Source organism: Gallinula chloropus, assembly GCF_964237585.1.
Source record: "Gallinula chloropus genome assembly, chromosome: 1".
Taxonomy (NCBI): domain Eukaryota; kingdom Metazoa; phylum Chordata; class Aves; order Gruiformes; family Rallidae; genus Gallinula; species Gallinula chloropus.
This window is the reverse complement of record NC_140085.1, coordinates 54,530,645-54,557,847: the sequence shown is the minus strand read 5'-3', so window position 1 is coordinate 54,557,847 and position 27,203 is coordinate 54,530,645. Positions and strand designations below refer to the sequence as shown.

The 27,203-nt window shown below is 40.8% G+C and overlaps 1 protein-coding gene across 1 annotated transcript in view; it reads right to left on the bottom strand.

Moving 5' to 3' along the window:
• Positions 1–1,073: 1,073 nt before the first annotated feature.
• The window catches only part of FGD6 (FYVE, RhoGEF and PH domain containing 6), a gene marked incomplete at its 5' end in the record, with an annotated part of 69,179 nt that continues 43,049 nt past the window's right edge, over positions 1,074–27,203 (bottom strand). The window contains 13 exons of the mRNA XM_084262518.1: positions 1,074–1,172; positions 4,685–4,833; positions 7,462–7,590; positions 8,313–8,440; positions 10,356–10,458; positions 11,186–11,332; positions 11,812–11,914; positions 16,973–17,052; positions 18,171–18,254; positions 19,761–19,829; positions 20,336–20,407; positions 20,523–20,581; positions 22,672–22,722. Coding sequence (XP_084118644.1) covers positions 1,136–1,172; positions 4,685–4,833; positions 7,462–7,590; positions 8,313–8,440; positions 10,356–10,458; positions 11,186–11,332; positions 11,812–11,914; positions 16,973–17,052; positions 18,171–18,254; positions 19,761–19,829; positions 20,336–20,407; positions 20,523–20,581; positions 22,672–22,722 — 1,211 coding nt within the window. The 3' untranslated portion in view covers positions 1,074–1,135. The remainder of the gene's footprint in view (positions 1,173–4,684; positions 4,834–7,461; positions 7,591–8,312; positions 8,441–10,355; positions 10,459–11,185; positions 11,333–11,811; positions 11,915–16,972; positions 17,053–18,170; positions 18,255–19,760; positions 19,830–20,335; positions 20,408–20,522; positions 20,582–22,671; positions 22,723–27,203) is intronic.

The following is a 27,203-nucleotide window of genomic DNA, read 5'->3' as shown; positions in this document are numbered from 1 at the left end:
TAAGTATTTCCTAGTGAGGTATACTGACAATTTTCTTCAAATTAAAAAAACACCCTCCAAACACCTAAAACTGGAGTGTCAAACAGAACAAATAGTGTAAACAACAGGCATATCAGAGAATCGTATACACATTGCAGTGCACTCTGCACTAAGCAAGTTGGGTTTTCTTGGCATGGTGATTCCAGTTTAAACATAGTATTAAAATATAACATAGTTTAAAATGTTGGGAGAGGGGGGTGCATATATTTAATGTTCTTTGAACAACAGTTCATACAGTTTCATACTGCATACAGAACTCATTTGACACAAAGTTTTGAAACACAAAAGATATTTTGTCTTTTCCCTGTATATCAAAAACTTTTTTTACTCAGCTTTAAATAACTACTGGAAGCAGAAAATATGTCCTGCAACTGTTTGAAGATAACTCAGTCCTTTGGCATGTGTAGTACTATAAAAGCCCTAGTGCCTTATCTCTGTAATTGCAAAGTCTGTATTAAAATATTTTTCCCTTTTCTCTTTTTCAGTAATTGAACTGTACTTTGCAACTGCTGCTGGGGCACAGAATTTGCTGTACTGTTTTAATGTACTGGTATACAAGACTTCAACTGCTATTGAAGGAAAGGAGCAGCAATATTATGCAACTTCTCATAAAGGAGTTGACATAGCCAGATGCAAAACCTTTGAAGTTCCAATTCTGATCTGTTCTTGCATCTGTGGCTCAAGGCCTATACACAAAACTTGAGGCACTGTACAGTTGCAACAGGTTTGTTCTGTTGTTTAATAAAAGACCAACACAAAAAGCACAAACTTTAGGAATATGTTGGCCAACCACCTGCCATCCTGAAGACATGGGCATTGTGGACCTCACTGCAGACCTCACAAGTAATTCTGACCATTAAAGTAAACATTGGAATTTAATAAATAACACATTTTATATCAACACAGAAATACACACAAGTTTTCAAAAAAAATACTAACTTACACTAAAAATGCACCAACTCCTAATCCTGACAAATACACAGTTTTGTGTAGGCTGAGACAGCAGGATTCCCTTCCTCTGAACAGCTGCTGTGCTGTTTCACCACCATCACCCTTGGATGTTCTCTTAAACTTGCAGACAGTGATGCTGACACAGCTATAAGATGGTGCCTTCTTGAAAAGCTTCTATCCACCTATTAGAAAAAAATCAAACACCGTTAGGAAGTTGCTGGTGAAAGTATAACTGATGCTGCTATGACTAGCTACAGGTTGACATGAGAAGAAACACGCTTTCACTACCAAATGGGCTGTTAGTGCAAACACCAGACATCTCTCCAACAAGTCCAAACATGCAGAGCTTGCTGGTGATGTATTAGGTATCACTGCAAAGCCAGATGACATCACAGAATCACAAGGTTGGGAAAGACCTTTAAGATAATCAAATCCAACCATTCCCATCCTATGCTAAACCATACCACTCAGCACCTCATCTACCCTTTTTTTTAAACACATCCAGGGAAGGTGACTCAACCCCCTCCCTGGGCAGCCTGTTCTAGGCCCTGACAACTCTTTCAACAATTTTCTCCTAACATCTAATCTGAACCTGCCCTGATGCAGCTTAGTGCCATTTCCCCTTGTCCTATCTCCTGTCACCCACCTCTACAACCTCCCTTCAGGTAGTTGTAGGTGGTGATAAGGTCCCCCCTCAGCCTCCTCTTCTCCAGGCTGAACACCCCCAGCTCCCTCAGCGGCTCCTCATAAGATTTGCCCTCCAGCCCCTTCCCCAGCCTGGTTGCCCTTCTCTGGACTCACTCAAGCACCTCAATGTCCTTCTTATGGTGAGGAGCCCAGAACTGGACACAGCACTCGAGGTGCAGCCTCACCAATGCCAAGTACAGGAGCACAATCACCTCCCTAGACCTACTGGACACACTATTTTTGATACAAGCCAGGATGCCATTGGTTTTCCTGGCCACCTGGGCACACTGCTGGCTTATGTTCAGCCTGCAGTCAACCAACACTCCCAGGTCCTTCTCTGCCTGACAGAAGCTCTTTGCTGTACCTCTGCCGTACTGAAGTCACATGCATAAAGAACAAGTGAGGATGGGGAACCAAACACTCAAAAAGTAGGATATGCCAAGGTTCTGCCATCTTTAGTACCATGATTGCATACCCTTGAAAACAAAACAATATTCCCTTCTCTTAATTCACTGTAAATGTGGTCTGGGATCAGTCAGGACGTTGCAATAGCTGAGGCAGCTGCCTGCATAACCCTCACACTCTGCTTCAGCAGCTGGTACAGGGACGTTAGCGAGGGACAAGCAGGGCCCAGGGAGGAAGGCACAGGGCACAAGGACTGAGGAACGGTGCCTTCCCATCAAGACAGAACTTCCCCACGTTCACACTCACAGTATGTGCTACTACTGAATCACAGATTAACAGATTCCCTGCACATTATATCCATGAAAATATAAGGGAGATAAGGGGGGAGTCTCAAACAGCTAATCCAAGCTGTCTCAAACCTGAAATTCAAACTTCACATTCGGATACTTTTACCCCCTACAACTGTGGTTTCTGTTCCTGCTTGATCATGAAGGTGATAAACATCCTCACCTTCTCAAGGATGCTGTGAAAAAGTATGTTCTGAGGCACTTTGATGCTGCGTTCACAAATGCAGTAAAAAATGGAGTAATTTTGTTTCCTGAGTAGGGGCTGAGCTGTGTGTATGTACAGTTAAGGGGCTGAATACTGATGATTTTTTTCCCTGAGTGAAAATCTTGCAATAACTGAGACAAAGACTGTAAAATTATCTTTACCATGGAATTTCATCCCTGTCTTAGTATTCACAGGGTATCTAAATGTTAGTCCCAGACACCGGCTGTTCCTTACCCGGAGTGTTTATTACTGTGTGCACATTCCTTGATTTCAAGCTTTTGCTATGAACTTGTTAAGCATGAGGAAGTGCCTGTGCTCATCTGCACACACAACTCAGACTTATATCCCTCACTCTTTAGGAATACTTACTGTATTTTCCACAGCTGTATATTCAGTAAAAATAACTAAACCAGAATACAAATACAAACGATTCATAACAAGCTTAAGCACTGAATGTAGTATTGGACTAAGACATTTAAAAGCTCATTAAAAAAAATAAATGATCTGTTAAAATTTATTGCTGCACTTACATAAATACATCAGATATTTCTTTGGCCCTAACAGGAAAAAACAGTGCCTACTGATGCAAACAGGCTTGCAACATGTTCTTTGTTTTTTCTCTTAATGCTATCAAAGCAGTATTTATTCTGGAGGTTTGGCATAAACCTCCTGAGGATATTAAATATTTGGAGAAAGCTTGCAATTTAAGGTACTTTAATTGCACTCTTAGGCTCCGCAAGATAGAGTGAATGCAATTTCAAGTTTTCCTACTGATGACGAAAGCCATTGTCTGAACAGGAAAACAAAGCTATTGAGTGCCTTGAATGCTTTTAGTTTTGTTTTATATAGTACAAATGAGGACACAGTGGAAACAAGAGAACAGTATCTTAATTAACAAGGAAACTTTTGTGTGCAACAGCAAGTCAAAATACCCCAAAACTCAAAATAAAGACTTCCAGATTTCATGCGCAGAGAAGTGTCCTTAGGCACGTTCTCAGCCATTCAAAATGTTCAGTTGTCCTAGGTGCCTTGTTTTTAAGAATGTCCCTATTTACACAAACTACATCTGCAGCCATTTGAATGCTTAAGTATTAATAATGGACTGGTTAGTGCATGAAATCGATTTTATTAAATTCATTTGAGAGAATTGCAAGGAAACCAGCCAGATATCTTGCCTATATGCCCAGCTTAACTTAAGCGTATTCCTTCCATGCTCATTTCTAGTTTACTCCACGAATCATGTAGCAAATGTTTACTGATTAATTACCAATCTTCTAGGTTATTTTTATATAAAACATACACCAGTTGATAACTATGACTCCAAACTCAGACACATCAGCAGGACTTGAAAAGAAACAGCTTCTGTGACTGCTACTTGAACTCAGGCTTTTGGTCTGAACATTCTAAGCATGTCTAGGTGCTAGGACACATCTGCACACATGCTTCAGGCCTCCATACCTTGCTTTTTAGGGTTTGCTTTATTTTTTTACTGCCATATAGTCATTAAAAATAACCAAACTTTACAGCTGGAAATATAAAAGGAATCATAGAATGGGTTGGAATGGACCCCAGGGACCACAGAGTTCTAACACCCCTGCCAGCGGCAGGGCCAACAACCTCCAGGCCTGGATCTACACAAGGCCTGGAGGTTGGTGGCCCTGCTGCTGGCAGGGGGAACATAGTTAATACTTAATTAACATTAGTTAATACTTAAAACACATTTTCTGGATTTCTCCCATGGTAAGATTCAATTTTCACTTGAGCAGACCAGGGATAGAGCACCGAGCTAGGAAAAAGCAAGATTTCATATTTTATCTTAGATTTTTCCATTCTCCTACATTCATTCTTTTCCAAAAGATAGTCTGCTGCTTTACTTAAAGCTTTTCAGAAGTCCTCATGAAACCAGGAACTTTTAAAGTACTCTAAAAGTTTTATTTACATATTATATAGCATACCTCTTGTACATACGCTTAATCTGTGTATACTAACATTCATGACATCTAAAATATTTTCTAGAAAGGGTAACAAATGAATTCACGTAATTTCTTACTTTTGAGCTGAATGGGGATCATCTGCTTTGAATATGTAAAATAAAGTGTTTTTGTGCAGTAAATGGAACACTCTAGACTCCGAGTTTTCCTCTTTTACTTCACTGACAGTGAATCCAAGTAAAGGCTGGCTCTCTAACGCTGCCACATCCTATTTTGCAGGGGAAAAAAACCAAATGACAAAGTTAGAGCTCATAAGACATATTAAGAAATGCATTTAGACGTTCCTCATGCACCATACCATTGCAGCAGATTATACAACAAACAAGCTGTTACAAGTAGTCATGCACAAAATTCTGCTCTTTATAGTCTCCATGCATGAATCAGGGGTCAGGAAACAACAAAACCCCGTAGACTTCAACATTGCCGTTCCTCTTTTTATCTCCCTGATAACATCTACCTTGTCTTTCATTGAGCAGTATCATCATCCTGCCTCCAAGGACTCCTTACATCAAAATATCAAGTACTACCTTGTCAGCTGTCAGAGCTCCATCCAGCCAAGTGCTCTCTCCAACAACCTAACTACTAAGTTTCCATGTCTTAGAAGTGATATGGGATATGCCACAGGCTGCGCTGAGGATGCTAAAAGGAGCTATGAATGTAACTATGTTCTTAAGCACCAGAGTCACACTCCAAATGCATTTGATGGCTGAATTTATTTTGCTTTCTGCTGCTGAAAATTAACAGGATGGGGAAGAAACATTGTTGAGTGATCACAGACTGGTTTGGGTTGGAGGGACCTTAAAGGCCATCTAGTTCCAACCCCCTGCCATGGGCAGGGACACCCTCCACTAGATCAGGTTGCCCAAAGCTCCATCTAGCCTTGGCCTTGAACACTGCCAGGGAGGGGGCAGCCACAGCTTCTCTGGGCAGCCTGGGCCAGGGCCTCACCGTCCTCACAGGGAAGAATTTCTTCCTTATATGTAATGTAAATCTACGTTCTTTCAGCTTAAAAAGCATTACCCCTTGTCCTATCACTATATGCCCTTGTAAGAAGTGGTTAGCTAAGAAAGAGTAGCAAGAGAAGCTACACCTCTTCCACCTTTTCACCCAATTTCAAAACTGGTGTAAAAAAAGGCAATCTTTTCTCCTCCTCATTCCTATCTTTTAATTAATAAATACAATGCACAACACTCTTGGTGGAGTGTGGGGGTATGTGTGTGTGATAAAAAAAGGTTTTCCAATATCTGCAAATTCCAAAATAATGTTTTCTAACTAGGCAGGGTCCTGCAAATCTTCTGGATAGAAAAAACAAACAATGTACATAAACACGGACACATCAGGTGAAGATTTTGGTGTGAAACAAGAGCACCCTCTGAAAGCAGCATTTCTTCATATTGGTAAGCCTTTACTTGGTTTACTAGCTCAGGTCTTTATACCACTAAACAGTGGTCTTTCTACCACTAATCCTTGTATCACTTGGAAGTAATGTTAAGTGGCTTAAGTGGGGTTTCCTGGCTAAAGCCACACTGGACCAGCCATCATAAACCTTCCCTTGAGACTCTCCAAACAATGTCTCCCGCAATAGCTCATCAAGAGGAAAAATAAGAACAGATATTCCTTAGTTTCAAGAAAGCAGGAGAGACTTAATTTTGTAATTGTGAGCTGCAAATTGAAGCTGCTCTGGATGGCTGGTGTCTCAGAGGAAGTCAATCAAAAGAAAATCTGAGAGAGGCCTTTCTTCACAATTGTCAAAGCCTCCTTTGCAACTGCCAGAAAACACATAATGCCCTAAAATACTTTTCAAATCTTTGCAGAAGTAATTGGTTTGTACCTAGCTGCTTAAGATATTTTTATAATTACTTGTTGCTTTGTTTGGTTTGGGGTTTTTGTTTGGTTTTTTTACTACTACCAATGCAGTGGTGGAAATAACATCACAGATTCTGGACGTAATTCTAAAGTGCTAAAATAAACGCTGGCACTACAGCAGTAACAAATCTGAGCAGAAGACAGGAAGCAACCAGGTTGGGGGGGTGGATGGCGTGGGGGGTGAAGAAGGTTAAGTCCTTACACAGTCAGGATAGGTTGGGCCTTACCATTTTTAAAGAAAGTGAGGGATGACAATACTTTCTAACAGATACTTGGATATTTTGCTCTTGAAAGCTATTAGCAAACTGTAACATACAATTAAAACCAGCAAAACCCAAGATCTTCCAGTGCTACAGGATGTTGCAAAACACTGTAAGATGCAATAAACCAACATCCTCAGCACCCAATGGGATGCACAGAGCTTATATATAACAGGTTAGAGATTATTCCACGCTGCAATAGGACTACATATTCTAAATAAGCCATAGCCAAGATTCATTTCTTATTTTCTATAGCAGCACTATATATTAAACAGTAACTCCAGGCTGAAGAAGTTTGAGAAGTCAAAAGATTTAGTTTGCTCATTTCCCAAGCATTCAAAATACTTCATGGAACTGCAGAACAAGATTCTTCAAGATGCTTTTATAACGTTGGCTTCACCACTAGTCTAGTTGCAATGCATTTAAAGAGACCCCCACAAACTCAACTGACTCAGAACATACCTACAACTGTGCAATGGTGTGAAGGGCAGATACTCAAAGCTAGGTCTGGAATCAGAAACAGCACAGTTCTATCAGTGTATTATGGTACCAATCTTACTGGGTCTTTTCAAAATACTACTTCATGATCAGATCCATTACTGTAAGGTGATCTAATCTTATATCTTGTTTCTAGATCATAGAAGTAAATAACTTTATCACAGGAACAGCATTATCATTGGATATTTGATTTCTGATACGTAGGCTCTTACCTCACTAGCAGCGTATGTGTATAGCACCTTATTTTTTATAACAAACCACAGGTGTTTCCATGGCTTCTTACTGCCCTTAGATCTGTGCAGGTAGCCACTCATCGTAGAGTCTTCTGTATTTGCTGAAACCTGAAGTGAAAACACAAACAACCACCCAACACCCAAGAGTTATGCATCTGTCCAGGTTTTTGCAGCACAGCTTTTCTAAAACAGATTTCCAGAGCCATGTCCTGCCCAAGACTCAAATCCTTACATGATCTCAAGTTCATGTTGATAATTAAGACAGGTGGCTGAAAGAACAATTATTTTGTCTGCCACTGTCTATCTGGTCTGTAAGAGAGGTTTCTGCAGGCACTAAGGGTTAGAACTTAAACTGGATGTAACATGACAAGAGAGGGCTGAAATACTGAGGACAACACACAGCTGGAGAACACATCCTCCCATTCCCCAGACCTCCAGTGTGGGTAGGCAGGCTTTAGCTCTACCTGCCCTACTCATAGACCAAAAACTTGAGCTGGTATAGGAGTCTTCTCACTGATTGCTGGTGCAGAGATAAATCACAATTCCTTGAAGCACGGGGACCACAGGGACGCAAGAAAGAGAATACAATTCCGTCTCTCTCTGAATCACAGGTGTTTATGCAGTTTATACCTATTGCAGGTATACATACACACACTGCTTCGTAGTTCAGGTCCCTGCCTATAAGAAACTACAGCCAAAACCACCGATACAGGCAAATTTTGACTTTGAATTCTAGAGAAGTTGGCTAAAAGACGGAATTATTGTTTCCATTGTTAAGAGTGATGATTCAATCCCAGCAAGGCATTACTTTTGGCCAGTGAAGCACTTACTTCTTTGAGGGCCGCAGGAATTTTCTTCTGCTTCCTTCCAGAGGGAATACTATGTAACACTGTAGACAAGGCACTTGATGGAGACTTATGGTTGACTGGGGATCCGCTCTTAGGAGTGCACTGGTTATCTAAAATGCACAGGATGAACACATTGCTTTCATGTCAGAGATGACAAAGCACAGGCCTTCTTGGACTTCTTCTCTAAAAGGCAGCTGATATTTTTATTCTGATTTACAGTAATTCACATTAACAGCTAGTAACATTAAATGCAGTGTTGAATTAACCTGTCAGTATTACCGACACCACCAAGAGTTAGATACTTCCAAATCACAATCAGGCTAAAAAAAAAAAAAAACAAAGCCCCAAGAAATTTACAACTAAACAGATTGGTCTGGTTTGTTTTCAAAGTCTGGGTTTTTTTTTTATGTCGAACTACCCTTGCCCATACACAGGGTGAAAACTCAACTTCGGCACACCACTTTTAGATGTCCTCTGCAGCCCAGGCTGTTCCCCAACTCTCTGTCTTTCAATTATCTACTTCTTTCATCTTCTCAGCTTTTTTTTTTTCCCCAGTATTAATGCTGTAGGGCTCCTCTTCAGCATCATGCCATCACACACACATATACTTCTGGATATTTCCATCTCCAGAGAACATGCCATCTTTCACTGCCTCAGACAGTTCCTTTGTCCTTCTTGGAAGACTTCTGCAAACCCCCTTTTCTAGCAACACCCACTACTCTACAGCCCAGCCTGGACTGAGTAGCTTCATTAAGACCATTTCTAGAATTGGCCCTGAACATGTTGAGGCTATGAAATAATGAGCAGAGCAGGAAAGTAATTAGATTGCCAGCTGTCCTGCACCTGCTCTGCAGCTCTTTTCCCAGCTAAAAGCACCTGCAATTGCCTGCAGCACAGCAGCCTCTAGTGCCCACCGCTGAGACCTGCAAGGTGGTCTAGACAATCCGCCTTCCTCATCATCACAGGCTCCCACCACCACTTCAGGAGTTGTCAGTGGTGCTCTCCAGATCCCCCTAAGAAATGTCACCCCCAGCATGCTGGAAGCCACAGCTTGATTATTTCCCTGGGGCACCACAAACTTCCTGATATCCTAGAGAGCTTGTGTTGAACCAGAGCCTCTGCTAAAGGGAAGGGCAGCAAATTGTTTCAGTCCCTGCTTATGGCTCATTTGTGTATTTTATCGTGGTCTTTGGACCACGAATTCAGCGTAAGTCTTGTGAGATGAGACTGGAATTCCACCTTTCTGTGAGGTGCCTCCATTGATTTTACATTCATTTTCTGCATAATGATACAAAGCTCCTTCAATGAGATGGATTTGACTTCTCTCAGGATGAGAAGGAAGCTGGCCTGGGACCTATCCTCTAAGCAAACATCACCACCACCAGGCTATCTAACCCTTGCTTCACAGCAGACATCAGCAGTACCATGTTCTCTGAAAGCCATTCAATGGAAATAGCTCTAGCTGCAATGTTTTACAGTGAAATCCATGTTGCCAGTGTGCAGGAGGCATCAGCGAGGAGTTTACCCTCAGAACTGAGGTGTGGATATGACAGCTCCAGGTGTGGAATTCCAGATGGGGCTGAAGAGACTCAGTTTCAGTAAGATGAAGGTCTATGCCTTTATGGTGCCCCAGAACTTCTACCTTTCAGCAGCTTAGCTGACAAAAATGAAGTTTACAGGCGTACAAATCAGAGAGTGAAAGTGCACATGAACTCACTACTGGAAGGGTCATGATAAGCTGCAGGCAACTTAATTACAGGTACATTAAATGAAAAGCTATGTAACACTCATTACCAATTACCACAGGACAGACACGTGTGTTTCTGGAAGGAAGAACCCATGTATTGCAAATTTACTTCCCAGCCTACTCCACAGAAACTTCTTTGGGCTCTTCCAGTCTCAGATGCCTGTCGCTCTTCAGGCACTAAGAGTTAGGCACTTGAGCCAAGCAGTAACGGCGAGGCACAGACATACCACGTTAATAAGGGTTGCAAAAATAAGACAGTTTGTGAAGATTTTCTTTACCTTGTTTCTGCAGCTCCCTGAAGCAATGATCACATACTCTTGCTGGCTGGTTTTTCATATAGTCTAAACCATGTTTATTTGATGAACAAGCTTGACAGACAATCTGGAAACATAAAAGCATTACTGTACATGATGTGCACCTGTAAATCACCAATGGCTCAAAAATGTTCACTTCACACCTGTTAAGCCCATAAACCTAAAATAGGCACCATTTTACATTGAAATTGGTTTAAGATCTCGGGCTTTTCCCTATGTCCTTACGGTCAACATGCTGCTTTTTCCTTCTCTAAATGATAAAAATTTAAATATTAAAAACATCACTGAATTACACGAGTCAATAAACCAACATTAACAATTTATGAAAAGCAGAACAAGCCTGCAGAGTTACTGAACTGTTTAAATCAAAGACTTTTAAGGAAATAACTAAAAATAGTTATTGTCCTCTTGACAATTTCTCCACAACAGAGATTTCTCAGCTGTGTTGAATTCTGTATTCTCACTTGATTAAAACATGAAATATAAAAGCTTATTAGATATACCTTTCATAATGGTCAAATATAAAATAAGCTTGGTACTAACTTAAAAACAAACCCATTATTTATCTGATGAAAATTAGTGAGGGAGATATTTTTCCTGTGTCAGCTAACATTCTTTCTTTGCATGGCACAACTGCAGAAGCAGAAGACAACCATAAACACAAGATGCCAAATAAGAAGCATGCAACAGATTAAAAGGTTGAACACCGGTCTGTCATAGCACCTTCCTCTAAAAACACCTTACTCAAAAAACCCATATGACAAACAGAAACGGTAATCACGAGACTGCCCAACCTTTCCACATGCCCTGCAGTGATGCCTTCTCCATGTCAAGGTGAATTCACTGGTACAGATCATGCACATTGTGGCTCTGGTATCAGGGATCCAGATTGGAGCCTTTGATCCCAGCGGACTGTCTTCTTCCTGTTTCTCTGGGTCTGCCTGAGAGACCACAGGCAGAATAGCATTGCATTCAGTGATGAGAAGTAAGATTAATATTTATCAGTGATTACAGGTTAACTCCATTCAGCCTTCTCTGATAAACTGTCAATGTTATCATTGACATAAATGTTCAATGTTATCTACTATTTCATCAATGACCATTGTAATGCAAGCCTGAAGAGAGCGCTGCATTTAATTAGTTCACACAAGCTGTGTGACTTTCAAGCTTTACCAGCCTATTTACACCAATATTTTAAAATCTTTCACTTCATCTTTCCATTTGCAGAGTTGCTGAGAGAATTGAGAAAAAGGGTTTGGGTTTTTTTGGGGAGGAAAATAAATTTATGTAGTGGATAACATTATGAAGTTACCATTCTCTTCTATCATCTGTTAACTTATTTACCATCCCATTTTATTATTCATTATGGAATGCCTCTTTAAACACCTGCAAAGAAAGCAACACACACAGTGTGACATACCTCTTCAAGGCTTTTGCTAGGATTAAACGTGATTCTCTTTTTTGTATATTCTTCAATGGACTTGGAGATGGCTTCTAACCACTCATCTCTTTCTGTAGCAGAACTGTTGGAGTAAAATAAAAAAAAATAATTTTAAAATGAAGTAGTATTGATTAGAATTCCATTAGCTTTATTACATATTGACTTAACTCTCCTGCAATTTCAGTTTTATAGACCACCTCCAGTTCCTACTGAAACTGGCATCACTTTAACTGTCCACATGGTGTCTGTTCTTTGTGTCAATAATTAAAAAGATTTCTGTGTCTGTTGTTAAAATGTGGATTCACTCCCCCGCCCCCTTCCTCCTTCCAAAATACCCTCTGATTGTTTTGAGGCTGCTATGCCTTTGCTACCCCTTCTCTGTAGGCCCTTGAATAGCATGAGTAACTGTGGTGTAAATTGTGCTCCCAGAAAAAAGGCAAGGGCCCTCCCTCTTAAGACTGATGCTGAAACTTCAGGACCCCTTTTCCCCTTACCCTTTCCTTCTGTCTCAGGGTGCAGTTTGTTATACCCAACCCTGTGAACACTGAGCTTCTCTCAAAAAAAACCCCTAAACAGCCAAAAGAACCTGTTGCCTCTTCCCCAGCTTTGTGCTCCTCATGGCTCACTCCTACCAGGTCATACTACTTGAAATTCTTTTTTTCCCCACTGGATTAGCTATCCCAAAGAGATAAACAGATGAGGTTACTGTATCTCTTTATCCCACAGCTGGTGGATCACTGATCAAGCGCAAGGAAAGCACTGGGCTGAAGCAGCACAGCATGGGGAGCAGGGAGAACAAGGAGTGCCTGGCACAGCCAGAGCCTGCAGCTACACTGTCTGGAATTACATGTGATGCCAAAGCAGTTCCTCAGGCTGTAGGCACACCACCACCTTTATATAATATATATCCACACTGCTGCTGCAAAGGGTGACCTACTATACTCCCTTAGTCACTAGGTCTTATTTTCTCCCTTGTGCCAGAAACACACAGAAATACATGATGAGCTGGACTGGGAAACAAATCTATATTAAAGCAAATCATCAACCTACTCTTCCTCTGGATCAGTTTACTGACTGTGTTCATCATACAGCTGAACAACTACTTGTGCCAATGTCATGGAGGGGGCTCTCGGAGGGAGGGAGGGAGGGAGGGAGGAAGGAAGGAGCAGTCTTGTGGCAGAGAATCAGCCAGACTTCTTGCTTAAGGTGCCATGACAGCTTAAAAAGGGCTTCTAAAATTTAACCTGGTACCTGCTATGAACACTTATTAATTCCCCACTTCTTTAACAGCATCATCTAAAATGATTTTGTTTAACAAAGTGATCAAACATGACGAATATAGAAAAAGGGAAGGTGGGCAAGAAGCGACCAAAGATTTCCACAAATTAGGTGTGCAACAACTTTGTTTACTGGCTTTTGTATGTGAATTTGGAAACGTTAATGATCTTTGAACCTTTAAGGAAAACACTTTGAGCTGGGATTTTGAAGTGGATTAAGTAAGACCACTATACGGAATCAGAGTGCACAAACCCAGGAAGCTAAATATGGGAAGAAGCCTGAGAGGCACCAGAGAAAAAGATGATCTAGCACACACAGTTACAAAATCAGAACAAGAGGAGAGGAAGTAAGATACAAGCAAGGGCAAAACAGTGTATTATTGTCTGTCCCAATATCTCACCCATTGAGTGGAACATTTTGTTCAGTTTATTTACCTTTGCTTCCTCATCCGGTAAGAGCAACTGGTCTGCATTAGCCATGTAACATTCATAAGTCTAATCAACTCCTCTGGCTTTTTCAAAATCTCATTATGTTTAATTAGGTTACTAAAACTATATTAAATAATTAAAGTTGGCCCGGTTTTTGAGATTACACATATCCCACCGGGTAAGGATTGCTGCCTGTGGACAATGAGAGACATGGCTTACATGCCCTAATATTTCAGAGGGGAGCCTGTGCTTGGTAGGTTTGCTAGGGCTAGCTAGCCTTCAGGGATGTTTACAGCCCTTCTGTGCTCATGAGCAAAGGCAGTGCCATCGGCAGCTGGATTGATGTAATGGTTTGCTGCAGCAAAATAGGCAGTGTTTCTTCTGCTGCCACTTCCAGCCCTCCCCCACAGCTGCACAGCCTTCCCAACTCCCTCGCTGCAGGTCCAGTGCTTGTTACATCCTTCCAAGAGCCATTTTGCTTATTAAAATTGAAGGGGTTTCTTAGGAGGTTTTAAAAAAATTGTGCTTTTTTTAAAATTCATGTAAGATCTAACAAAACAGGAGAAAGCCTTAAATGGGCTGCAGACAGCCCTGGCAATTGTTGTTATGCTGCAGCCACCCAACACAGCTAAGCAGCGCAGCTCAGTGGTCCCAGGAGGGCTCACAGAAGTATACCTACCCCTCTTTCTTCTAGGATGAGAGCCTTATGGCTATTCTCCCAGCTAAGCCAGCCTAGCACGAGCTATCCTTACATTACAGGAGGCAGTGCAGCTACGTCTGCCTGGGGTAGCTCTTCACTGGCCGTGCTGAGGGGGCCGGGGCCAGTTGGCATGGGGCCACCTCAGGCTGGCACGACTGTTGTTTTCAGGACCAAAGCTTTAAGGTCTGCAGATGCACTAACTCATTTCTCTGACTGAGACATTGCTAGTACAATACTGCACTGTGTCATGTAAAACAATACACATTCCTACAGATACCCAGGAAAACTGAAACCTCAACCCAGACTAGATAAAGGAGAACACTAATGCAGTCAGTAAAACTAAACCTGAAGTGACAAAGACTCTTGTCTAGGCACTGATCTATACTTCTGTTATTAACTGGCTTACTTTTTATTGCTAGCCATTTTTCACCAGCTTAATTTCTCCCTTCCCCATCTCTGCCCCCAGGATCATTTCAGATTCTCTTCTTTAGTGTACACTCCACAATGTTTATTATATAAAAAAAATCCCAACCCACAAGACACCACAGAAGTGGAAATTGTCTCCAATGTCTGTGAGATTAATTTGAACAATTTTGTAATTGAGATTTTTACCACATAGGAGCCAAGCAGAGGCTAAAATAAGGTATCATCAAAAGGAAGATGCAGTGTGTATTGACAAGATAGATTCTTTTCACATCCAGGATATTTATCAATAGGAACAATATAATTAATTGGGGAAAAAATGCAACCATCTGTTGCTGGCAGTTTTTCACTTCTTTCCCTCCTGCACTACAACAGTTATTGAAGACAGTCACTTGAAAATTGTCATTTACACCTGCAGCCCCCAGCACCTCCCTCATCCCAAGCAAAGGCAGCCTATCTTTGTCACTGTTGTGTAACTTGGGGCCCTCACACACACACAGAATTTCCAGCAAGTATAAAAATAACAGAGCTGAACGCACTAAAAAGATGCAAGACCAACAACACTAAAAAAGAAAGGGCAAACCAGAGCAGCTTTCGTTGGTAACGTGAGGGTAATTCCAGTAATTTCAAGGTCAAGACAAAAGCACGTCACAAACTCTGCCCAATTTAATGAGAAAACTGTATGTAGAGGTTTGCCACTATGGACTAGCCACTCTGAGGAGTTGCTTTTAATCTACCATTTAATCAGTTCCTCAATAAAAGACAAGTCTATCCCGTTTTGTTGAAAACAGGTAGGTTATGTTTCAAGATGGTAATCTTTTCACAAGTTCCAATTATTTTGTTAAATTTATTTTTTTTTACAATCTTTTAAAACAACTGCTTCAAGTTTCAAGTCAAGCAGACATAAATCCACATTGCTACTGCAATCCCATAAATATCCTCACGTGTCTGTGCGACACCCAGCCGCCAAGGCACCAAAGAGGCATTATACTGGAGGAGATCATACCCTACACTGAAATGCATCTTATTTTCCCAAGGCTCAAAAGAACCATAAGAAACATTTAGATTTGTTAAGAAAAAAAAAGTAATACAAAAATATACTCTTTTTGAGTCTGTTGTTACAAATAACTGCTGCTCAGACAATTGAGCTACTTCCTTTGGCTACTTTGACAAGGTTAACCTTGGTCTACCCCTCAGCTAGAGATATTGCTATCTTTGTGCAGACATCCTCATGTCAGTATTTACAAGGTCACACCAAATGAAGCAGTCTGCCCCTGCTCAGCTTTGCTGAGCCAAAGAAAAAACATGTCTGTCTTCGTTGGTATCAGCACTGTCACAAATGTCAGAACACATAAAACTCCAACCTAAACACAGTGAAAACATCAGCCCACAAACCCGGGTCTTTGCTAGAGGCATCTCAGTGAAGGCAGACCAGAGCTGCTCTGGTTTAATGGCTGTGTGTCCTTTTGATGTTACAATTTTGTCTTCTGGTGAAGACAAGCACCATTCCAGTAATTGCTGCCATTTCCATAATTTCAGGTTCACTGAAATCCACTTCTTGTTTCAATTACGCTGTTATTTCAGTGAGGAGACCACGATGACGTCTTCCCATTAATATCAGTTACCAATAATAACATCAAAATTTATTGTCATGCTTCATATCCTGTCCTGTTAATGCACTGACAGTACATAGTAACTTTGGAACAATAAAAAAGTACACTGAAAAGCAAAACCTAAAAATTAATTGAATTTAGACAATTTTAATCATTATTCCTCTCAATGAAAGGCAGTGAGAGGATAATATTTCCATTTACTTCAAGTTTCTGAAGGTGTAGCTCAGCTGAAAAGGAGGAACTGAGAAAGTTTTGTTCACTCTGATTCACAGTAACTGTCCTGAGGAGAGCAACATCCCAACTAGCTGCTGCCCTAAGCCCAAACTACTCAAATACCAGCCATGTTTACTACAGCTTTTGTGCTTCTGTCCACCATTTCACAATGGGCAGTCTTCCTTCCAATTCAGAGTGAACTGTATAGGGAATACAAATTCATATGGTACCTTATTACATGTGACCAGGTTTCCTTTCTGCCAGCCCATTTAACAATGAACCTAATTTTTCAAAGAATGTGAACAAATGTAAATCAGAACAAAGCCTACCTTATTTCCAGAAACCCATCTGTCATTCCCTCTATTCTGTAATTACTCTGGCCAAGGGTAACTTTTCATTAGTAAATGCCAAACAAGCTACAAAAGGCTTACGTGGCCCATTTGAAATCACGTGGGTTTGAAATCATTATTCATTGTTAGCCTTACCTTGCTGAGAGAATGAAGGATCTCTCCACGCTTTCAATGTTCAGTTCATTCTGATATGCCTCCTGCGTTGGCTTTTTAACCTTCAAGAGAGAAAACTTGACAATGAAACTGAAATGGTACTTTTATAGTTTGTTTGGTTCTACTTACTGTAAAGTCTCTCAATGTATTTATTGCAGAAGGGGTGTGATCTCAAAAGTAGGACATCATACACCCATTGAGGGCCCAGCTACATTAAGACTACACCCCCCCCCCATCATTTTATTTCACCAGGGCCCCATACAAACACTGGAGGTGTACAGGGGAACAAAACTCAAGGGCCATCAGACACCTCCTGCTGTGCTTCCACACCCCTTGACCTCTAAGCACCTCCTGCATCTGGGCAAAAAAAGGCACTGCTGCAGGACAGGATGTAGCCTTCTTTCGGGTATCTGACCCATAGCACAAGAGCTGGATCATCTTCTGACCCTTCTGAGCTACCAAGTTTCAAACATAAGGAGGCTGAAAATTGAGTTTTGAGCCACCACAAGACATCTGCTGGCAGAAGAGGTTTTGCATCTCTGCCTGAAAAAGCTTGGACCGAGGCACTGGATCCACACTGCAGCTGGACTCTGCGCTTTTCTCTCACAGCACCCACAAGTCACTCGATTCCTGTGGCAATGGTTTGTTCTTCTTTCTGTCACGTTAGACACCATGTCAAAATACAGCATGAGTGTCTCTTCCCACTACCCAGAGGGGCTCAGGGCTCAACTGTGATGCTTTTCACAAAGGCTCAGAAACAAGTCCTGCATCTTCCCTCACAGTTAGCACATCTCTGTAAACCATGGAGATCTGATCCATCAGAAGCCTACCAGGCAGAAAAGCCTAATCTCTGGGGTGTGGGCAACAAAAAGCAGTTACTAGGCAAGCATGAGGCAGTCTGAACAGAATGCAAAAGAAATAACTAAGTAAGCAGACTCTTTCAGAGTAGGCCAATTGTGGACAAAAGTGAGATGATACTGGTGCAACATAGTTTTCAGGGAAACCTAGGCACCAGTCCCACAGATTGTATTATGTAAGACTTGTTAAGCCTGTAGAATCCCCCTGTAATGTTACCATCCTCAGTATCTCTTTCCAACGATAAATATAGCTACGTTTCGAAAATCTGAAGGCCTGAGTTTACACAGATTTAGAGAAAGACTCCTTTTAACAAGAGACTCACCTTCATTCCAGCCAAAGACAGCATGTTGTTGAGTTTATACATCCCTGACTGAACTGGAGTAGTATACAACAGGGCGTCATTGAACTGCAATATAGAAACAATGCTTTTGAATGACTGAAAACTCTTTACAGAGGATTTCAGATGCATTTTATTGAAGTACAGAACTCATACCAGCACTGAGATCAACTGTCCAGAAGGGCATCTTCTACTTCCTACATTCCATTTAGAACCCAAGAAACATTTGCATGTATGAATTTAGATAACAACAGGTGTCTATTTATATCCTACTTGTGTAAATACACGTTTGGCACAGCACAAAAACGTTTCTCTTATTCACAGCTATATTGTATAGCAAGCTACTTTAAAAGGATGTTAGAGTTAACCATTCAAAGCAAAACATTCCAGAAACTTGGAAATGTCAGATTTAAATTAGTAATTTATAAGGATAAATTTGTCTGTATGTACCATGTGAATTTTGCCAGTTTAAGCATGCAGCTACTGTTTATTTCCTGTTCTGCCAAACTTTGGTTCATTTAATGCACCATTTGTTTTTATTTTCTGTGTTGTTCAACACAGGAATACAAGTTTCATTTACTGCACATAAACACAGACCAGAAAACCGAACTGTCTCCTAAGTTTCTGCTGTGAAGTTCTTTGCAAAATAACCAAATCTTTCATGAGCCTTACTACATCTTCACAGTGCGATCAACGGAAAAGTCACTGCTTAAGTGCAGACTTTTCAACACCTTTTGTATCTAAAAACATCCAACACACCCAAACCTACCCAACACACACACACAAAACAAAACAAAGAAAATCTAAACTACAGGCACCCAAATCTGATTTTGATTTAGGAAGTCCAGCTCCAGAGAGCATCAGATTCATGGAGTACTACCTTAACAGACATGCTTTGCAGTTCTCTCAGTGCTTTATGTGCTACAAAGTCATCTCCAGAGATAAGGCAGGCACTTGCAAGCTTAGGATACAAACTCCATGACTGCCTAGGGAAATGTTTATTCACATTACAGTAACTACAAGACAGATCTCAGCCAGGACTGCGGCCCAATAATGCCACAAATTACACACACTAAGAGTGGCTTTTCTATCTCAATAGAGGAGATAAACAAAGAGTTTGAATGGCAACAGAAACTTCAGAGATATGCAGAAGTTTCAAAACAAAACAGTAGCAGAGCCAGCCCAGTCTGCTCAGGATGCAAGCAAGCTGGTGCAGTGGGAGGAGAGGAGGAGGGAGGAAAGGGTGCTGTATCAGTGGAGGAGTTGTAGGTTTTCAGATTTGGCATGGTTAAGTGGGATTGAGCAACTGTTTTAGTGTTCCCACTAACACAGATAACACAGATAACAGCAGCTCAAATTTTAAGTGAGCATTTAGTGAGAAGTGGTTTTCTATTAAAATTAGTGCATATGCAACAGATGATCTCTCTGAATTAGAGCTGAACAAGTAGAGTAGCAACCACTGGTCATTTTTTTCCACTACCTGAAGTTATTAGTTATGTTTGTGGTGTAATTAATGCTTCAACCACTTAAAATTACACCAGCATTAGGCACACAGCAACCTACACAGCATCTTACCAGAAAAAACATGCGTGGCTGCATGACCTTCCGGGACAGCTTCATCAGTGTTCCCTCTTTCAGAAAGACCTAGCAAATCAAAACAAGCAATTCAAAACACAACTTTTCAGGGTACAAGCCATACAAATGAGCTGGCTTTTTCATCATCCTAATTATTACCACTACTACTACAATCTAAGTGGTGCAGAAGTTCTGGGATTCAAGACAGCCTTTCTGAGAAAGGCTATCCAGCCTGATGTTTTTCTGAAAATCAGACTGAACTTCTGTATTAGTTTTCCAGGCTGCATTTGAAACCACAACAAATACAAGGCTAAGCTTGGAGAAAAAAAGCCAGCCTGAAGGTTTGGCAAGGAATCATATTCTAAAAATCATAACTTTTAATCAGATAAATATCTAAAAACCCAAGCAAACAAGATACACATCTGGAGAGGCAGTATTCATTTGACTGTTAGAACCAAATAATTAAGCGATGGACCATTTTTCTTCTCAGTATATGTCAGCTTCAGAACTTGGCTCACATGTCATCTGTGCTGCACTTCTACTGCAAGCTGCTGAATGCCATCTGGAGGACCTACCCTTCCTGGCTGTACAATCTCATGGTGTCCATTTAAACTGTACTGAATCTGCATGAGTTTCTGAAAGTTATCCTATAGGGAGAAAAAGCAAAAGGTAAGTAATTGCCTCTGCATCCAAGATTTATTTATTTTTTAAAAAGAGGAAAAAAAGTTTCAACCCACCAGATTCATAAGTCAAGATACTTACTCCCTGCTTCATGATGTCATTGGCATGGTTGGCAACTTCTATGACAACAGCTAGAGCATCTGAAGGATGAAGAAACAACTTGTTATCACCAGTATTATGTAAAGCACAGGTACAAAGCTGCCCTTCCACATCGGGCCAAGATTCAAGGACCTGACTGTACAGTCACCGCCTGAGCACTCCCCACAGATTCCAGAGTCTTTGGATAGCAGTGTAATAAGTGTGTCCTAGCAAGTCATTGCTACAACCAACAGCATCCCTCGTTTCTTACAGTTAATAAAAGCAGCCCAACAAGCAAAATTCAATTCTGGTTTCCTGACACAAAGAATTGCTTTCATTGCAATGTCTCAGAGCAGAAAAGCTAACAACATTTTAACTGAGACTACGAAGAGATTAAGGTTTTTTTCCATTTTACACAACTGCCTCCAGTGCCAGTCATGAAAGGCTACATAGAAAAATCACCCACATCTTTGCAATTTCTTTCTTCTGCCTTTAGCTTTGCTGCACCTCAAGATAAGGGTATGAAGTTCTGAATTTTGACCTTTTAATACCAGAAGAAAAAAATAGAAATCTCTGAAAAAGAAGAGTTACCCAAACCGAGGGATTTCATTACATACTGATACTTAATAACTAGCAACTCAACTGTAGCACATGCTAAGGTGTAACTGCAAAACAGGGTCACATAAAAGGATTATGTAAATTACTGAGCAGTGAGTGAGAGACAGGACCCATCCAAGGTTGTTATCCAAAAACCTGTAGTTTACGTAAGGGGGGGGGAAATAAAGACTAATTTAATTGAAAGCTCAAACAACTGCTCTGAAAAAGTGTAGTCTCTAAAGCATTTATCACCTTCTGAGTAATTGAAATGCAGCCAGGCACCCCAAGTAAAATACTCCATTTGTTTAAAAGCCCAGAGAAGCCTATAAAAACAGGTTAAACCAAAGCCTTGGGTCTTTTTTCCAAGAGAATCATGAGAGTATTAGTACTGCAGAATGTATATATTTCCATTAATTGTTGAGTTCATATTCAGCAAGCATGTAAAAAGATACAGCTTTCTCAACCAAAAGTTTCAGAAGGTCATGAAGCTACACAAGAAACTACACTGAGGTACTAACAAAAAAAAAGCTTCTCCTAAATCTAAGGAGAACTTTTGTTCAAGATTTTAATGAACCAAGGCGTATCAAGCTTTTGATCAAAAATTAAGTACAGATATAGATGTCATGATGTCAACTAAGCCTGCTGAAAAATAGCTGGTGGTCTCCTACTAGGAAATGTTGGAGCTGCTACGTCCAAAATTTACTTGAAAGAAAGTGAAGGGAAATTTAGCTAAATTCACAAGGATAGGAAGGAGTACCCAAATTTTTTGCTATACTTCCTGTCATCTGTCAGCTATTATATCTGTTAAAAACTGAAAGCTTGGCTCAGCACACTGAAGGCACTCATTTAGCGCAGACCAATCAACTACATCTGCACAACCTTCCTAATGGTAACGAAGAGCCTGGAGTGAGTGACAGAGGCTCATGCAAATCAAGTGGAAACCTTGACTGGAAGCACTGTTTGCACCCACTGAGGCACACACATGGAAGAAGGAAGCAGTCTGAATGTGCACTGCGTTGCTACGCTCAAGTTACACCAGCTTCATCCCAAACTGCCACGGAACACGGAGTCTGGACTTGTGTAAGTCACCACTGTGCCTGCAGCACGTGGCAAGTCAAACCGCAGGACTCCTCGGGTTAAACAGAACCCAGAGCTGCTCCCTGATCTTGTTCACTCCTGCCACTTGCCCTTGGCACAAAGAGAAAGGAATTGGCCAGAAAGGCTCCTAGCTGGGTGAGAACAGCTGGTAGACCAGACTGCCTGTCATGAAAGGGCTATGGATGCAAGGACAGTCGCTTTCGGTGCCCAGAATATCTGCTTAAACCAAGTGTGGAAACTTCACTCTTATCTCTTGGTTTCAACTCAATGGTGAGCTGATACCACCATCAGCTCACTTGTTTGAAATACAATCCTGCAATCTTTCAGTACCTCTGCTGAGAGGCACCGAACTAAATAGAAGGTATTTCTGTTCCTGGCTTAGCGTTTTGCACGCATTTAAAATTTAGAGATATTATCATATGCACATAAGCTTTGATTTCTTTACAGAAACATTTACCTTGAGTATCCCTATAGTCTGCAGATTCTTCTAAAAGATTCTTTAAATAATCTGTGTGAAGAAAAAAAAATATTTGTTAAAGAAATAATGCAGTAAATGTATTAAAATGTAGTAAAACCCACCTTTTAACTGGAAAACTGCTTTTCAGGCAGATCTATGCCACAAAGGCCTACTACTAATCCTTCAAATCCATCAAAGTAATAACAAAAGGAAAAGCAACATTTCCATAATGAAAATATATCATAATATACTTTGCTTGAGGAAGAGGAGGTTATTGAAGCAGTGGCCTTCTCTACATATCTACTATGATATGTTGTATATAGTATTCCAGAACAAAGCAAGTGAAAAATAGGTACATCTCACAATCATTTAGATTTAAGCTGATGCAAACACTTTTGAAGATAATAGGTTGATAATAGGCCTGAAGATCTAACTTTCCTACAGGAGCTAAGGAAAGAAATAAGTAGTCCATTATAGAAGATCTGGTTATGATTAACAGTTTTAAACAATAAAATATGATACACACACACCCTGCAAATGTTCTAATAGGCATTTTCTGTTTGCAATTATAAATTTAGCTCCTCAACCACGAGATGGCACCCTCAATCCATTAAAGTCTCGGTAGTTTTCAAAGCTATTTTACTTCGTTAAAATTAACTCCAAATGTATGAACTATACAGGAAAACATCTCCCTTGAGTCTCCATTCCCCGCTTGAGCATCTAGTTCTCCAAAAAGTACAATATCCTACCAAAGATTAATATATATCCTCAGTAAAAATCAAACATCTATTCTCTACGAACTACAGCTTTGAACTGCTTAAAACTGAAAGAAACCAAATCGGAAATCTTCACACAAATATACACATTAGACTGATAATATCAACAAATACTGATTTATAATTACCTCTTAAATGAAGTAATAAGATACTGGCAGATCTACTGAAAACCAATTGTCTGTGATGCAGCAAGCATTCAATTTTAGCTTCGTAGTTGTACAACTTCCACGTAGGAGTGAAATAATTCAACTCCCATATGCTCGCCCTACCCAAATCCATCCTTCTACTCTAAGAAGGATCAGGAGCCAATTGTTCCCGCCTTCATACGATGTCTTGCTTCATGCATGCCCCTCAGAGACTGCTCAGTGTAGTGTAAGCTTTTCCTTATGCCAGGAAAAAAAAAAAAAATGTAAGGGAGGAAATTATGAAACATGTTTCTGCAGTAGAAGTGCTACGAAGAGCGAGAAGTCGTGTCGCAGTTAATGAAAGCTTTGAGAACAACAGAACCACAGAAAGAGAAATATTTGGCAGTGGAATTGTACTTCTTTGGCAAAGGCTTAAGGGAGGATCCAAGAGAGAAGCACAAAGAGCAGGTTGGGGTGAAGGAAGAGGAACTGCTGGAGTCTCCTGCAGGGAAGCAGGGAGGGAGCGCTGGGAGGTCTGGCTGGGCCACAGAACACCCACAGCTTTCGGCTCTCCTCAAAGTTGCGTCTCATCATTCATTAGCAGGCGCTGGTCAACACGTGATCTTTTAAGACAAGTCTGACACGGCACCAAAACCTCTCCAGCTACATTTCATAAACACTGCGTCCCTTACATCCCTCAAGATCTTGTCCTGTAGTAGCTTCCAGGCATTCCAGTGCAATACTGTGCTGTACTGCCCAGGCAGAGCACTCGAGCGCCCACCATAAAGCAAAGTTAAAAGGTTGGTTGTTTTTTTTCAAAAAGGCCAAAGGTAAAGCAAAAGTTAAAACTTTCCAATTGCAACTTGATCTTCACCAGGTTCAGCACAGAGGACTCCAGCAGGAACCTCCCAGTATAAAGAACGAATCCTTACAGCTTACACATAACCATCAGCTTCTTAAAGCTGCCAACCACACACTCACCTCTGCGGGCTGGGAACAAGAGGTGAGGTGGGTACAATCTACTCATCTGTAAATGTCCCTAGTACACAGAGACATCCAATTTAATATCCAACGTAACTGCACTGGAAACTTAAATCCAGAGACCAAATGTGAGTCGTGGTACATGGATGCTTTATGTCACATATCCCAAAACAGCACCACTTCACATCACTCAAACGTTTTTTGGATAGGTGAATTCTGGCACTAAGTCATATCATCAGAGAATAGAAGAGAGAAAACAAGAGATTTTAACACACGTGTGTTCACTTAAAGTCAGTATTTAAAAAGGAAGGCAGTTTTTGCAATTCAAAGCTGAAGCAGCCAATAAAACTTGCAACTGTGAAATCTCCTAAGTAATAATAAATATTTACAAAACTTTAATCTTAATACTGTCTGTGTACATCCAGTAAGGGGGCCTCAGCTCATAACTAAAACTCAGCTTCACAGAACCCCCGGGACAGGTATTTTTCAGTCTCTTCTGTGAATACATACTGGAAATGCTGTACTTGCAACAACTTTCTGGAGACACAGTCTTAAATTATACAGACAAGAGGATTTCACAGGCATGAATAATGTTACAGTAAAAATTTAGCAAAAATATTTTTAGATAAAATAAATAAAGAATTAAGGTGGAATGGGTATCTGCTGTCTTTGCCAAATTTTTTCCCCTCTGAAAAGTACTTGAGTTCTTTAGACTAGCAAGACCTTAAGCATGCCTTTAGAGAGGCAGACTTAGAAATTATAATCTGTAACTCTGCTAGATTCTCTAAAACACAAGAAAAAACAACACAAAAGCACACAAGTACTGTTTCTGTGAGGAACAAAATCTCCTTATGCCTTACTCCTGACAGCAGCCAGCAGTTCTCTCTTCCTTCTTGCTGGGGGGCAGTGACTATCACTTCTCCTGCTAAAAATTCTCTTCTGCTTCATTAACTACTTTTTGTCTCAGGTTATCTAATTTCATTATGTTAAACTCAAAGAATTACAACAGGTAATTTGCCTCAAGTCTGACAACTCTATTTCCAACTTGCAAAGGAGCAGTGTGCGTAAAGGCTTAATTTTCATCCCCCTCAGCCTCCCCTCACCATACCTCAGTTAAGGATAGAAAAAAAAAACCTTATGTTGAGAAAAAGCATATTCTATGACAATGAAGACCCTGTTCATATTGTACAGTCTCAAGTCTTCTACTCAAATGAGAGGTTTTTGGGAGAAGAGAATTAGCTCTCCTTCATTTCTATTAGAAATCAGAGGCTTCTAACTAAATCTTCAAAAACCCATGTGATATTTGTTGTACAGAGCTCAGGGAAGTGGAAGTTCACTTGCTGGACTGGAGAAGCTGTAAAATTAAGCAGAAACACAACAGAGCTGTGCCTCTCCTTGGCTGATTTATGAGTCCACCTGCTCCTGCTTTTGTTAGCATAAAAGTAACCCCACTTCAAAGCACAGCGACAGTCTTGTGATGTGACCGTGTAGCAGCAGGTTACCAGTACAAAGCTGTCCCACTGACACAGAACATCTAAATAGGAAGAAATCCCTGCTGACTCAGGCCTAGCAGCTTCGTTTCCCGGATTATTTTCGCTCCCCTGCTCTTTCCCGCTACCCCCCTTCGCTCTCACCCACAGATTCCTTCTCTCCCCACCCCGTTTACAGCTGCATAGCTGCACCTCATCCACTGCAAGAAGAGATCAGATTATTTTGTGTGTCCTCCAAAGGTTTTGGGGCACATTTTTATGTGGAGACTGCTCAATGCTATGCAGAGCTGCTGGAAGCTAACAGAGCAGATGGGTCATCCACAGAGATAGGGAAGAGTGAAAATTTCAAGGAAAACAGAAACACATGAGAGATTGAACACAGTGAAAATAAAAGACTCCAAATTACACTCCCCAAGCCTAAATTCTCAGTCTGACCTCTTTTATTGCCCCCATAGAACAAGAGAAAATTACTTTTCTAAATCAGCAGACCAATTACTGTCAGTAGTATTTGCAGTTGCAGGTATATTTAAAGCTGTGCAGCCCCACAGTAAGGACTGCAGACTGGGGGACACCTGCAGCAATGCTCATCACCACACAATGAGATTTTTCAGGTCTCAACCAGCCCATTCCAGTCACAAAGACAGTTAATGGTCATGAGGAATTCCTCTTCAACATCCGAGTTTCATTTCAGTGCCATTCACCCCTGACATCTCTCACTTTGCTATGGATAATGACAAAGACATTCACTCCATCCTGATCCTCTGTTCAACCTCTTTTTAATTAAAACCTTTGCATGTATCCAAAGCTTGGCTGATTTTGGAGTGTGTAACAAGCCTATAGCGTGCCCTAAAACCAGCAACCTTTTAAAATAAAGCAACTCCCATGTGCCATTTTATGGCTTGATTTCATCAATTAAGAGTCACTATGATTTTCCCCTACAAAGTAGTCCATTTAATAAGGGCTTTTCACCCTTTGTTCAACACCTGTGACTTTAATGAGATGATCAAAATGAAAACAGCCTCCGTTAATAACTTGGTAACTGCTGTTTAACACCTTTGTCTGTATCCACCATAGCATCACTAGTCTGAGTACTTGCTGGGGAAATGCCAACAAGCTGCTACAGAGCCAAAAATAAAGGTCACAGAGCATTTTATTTTGCA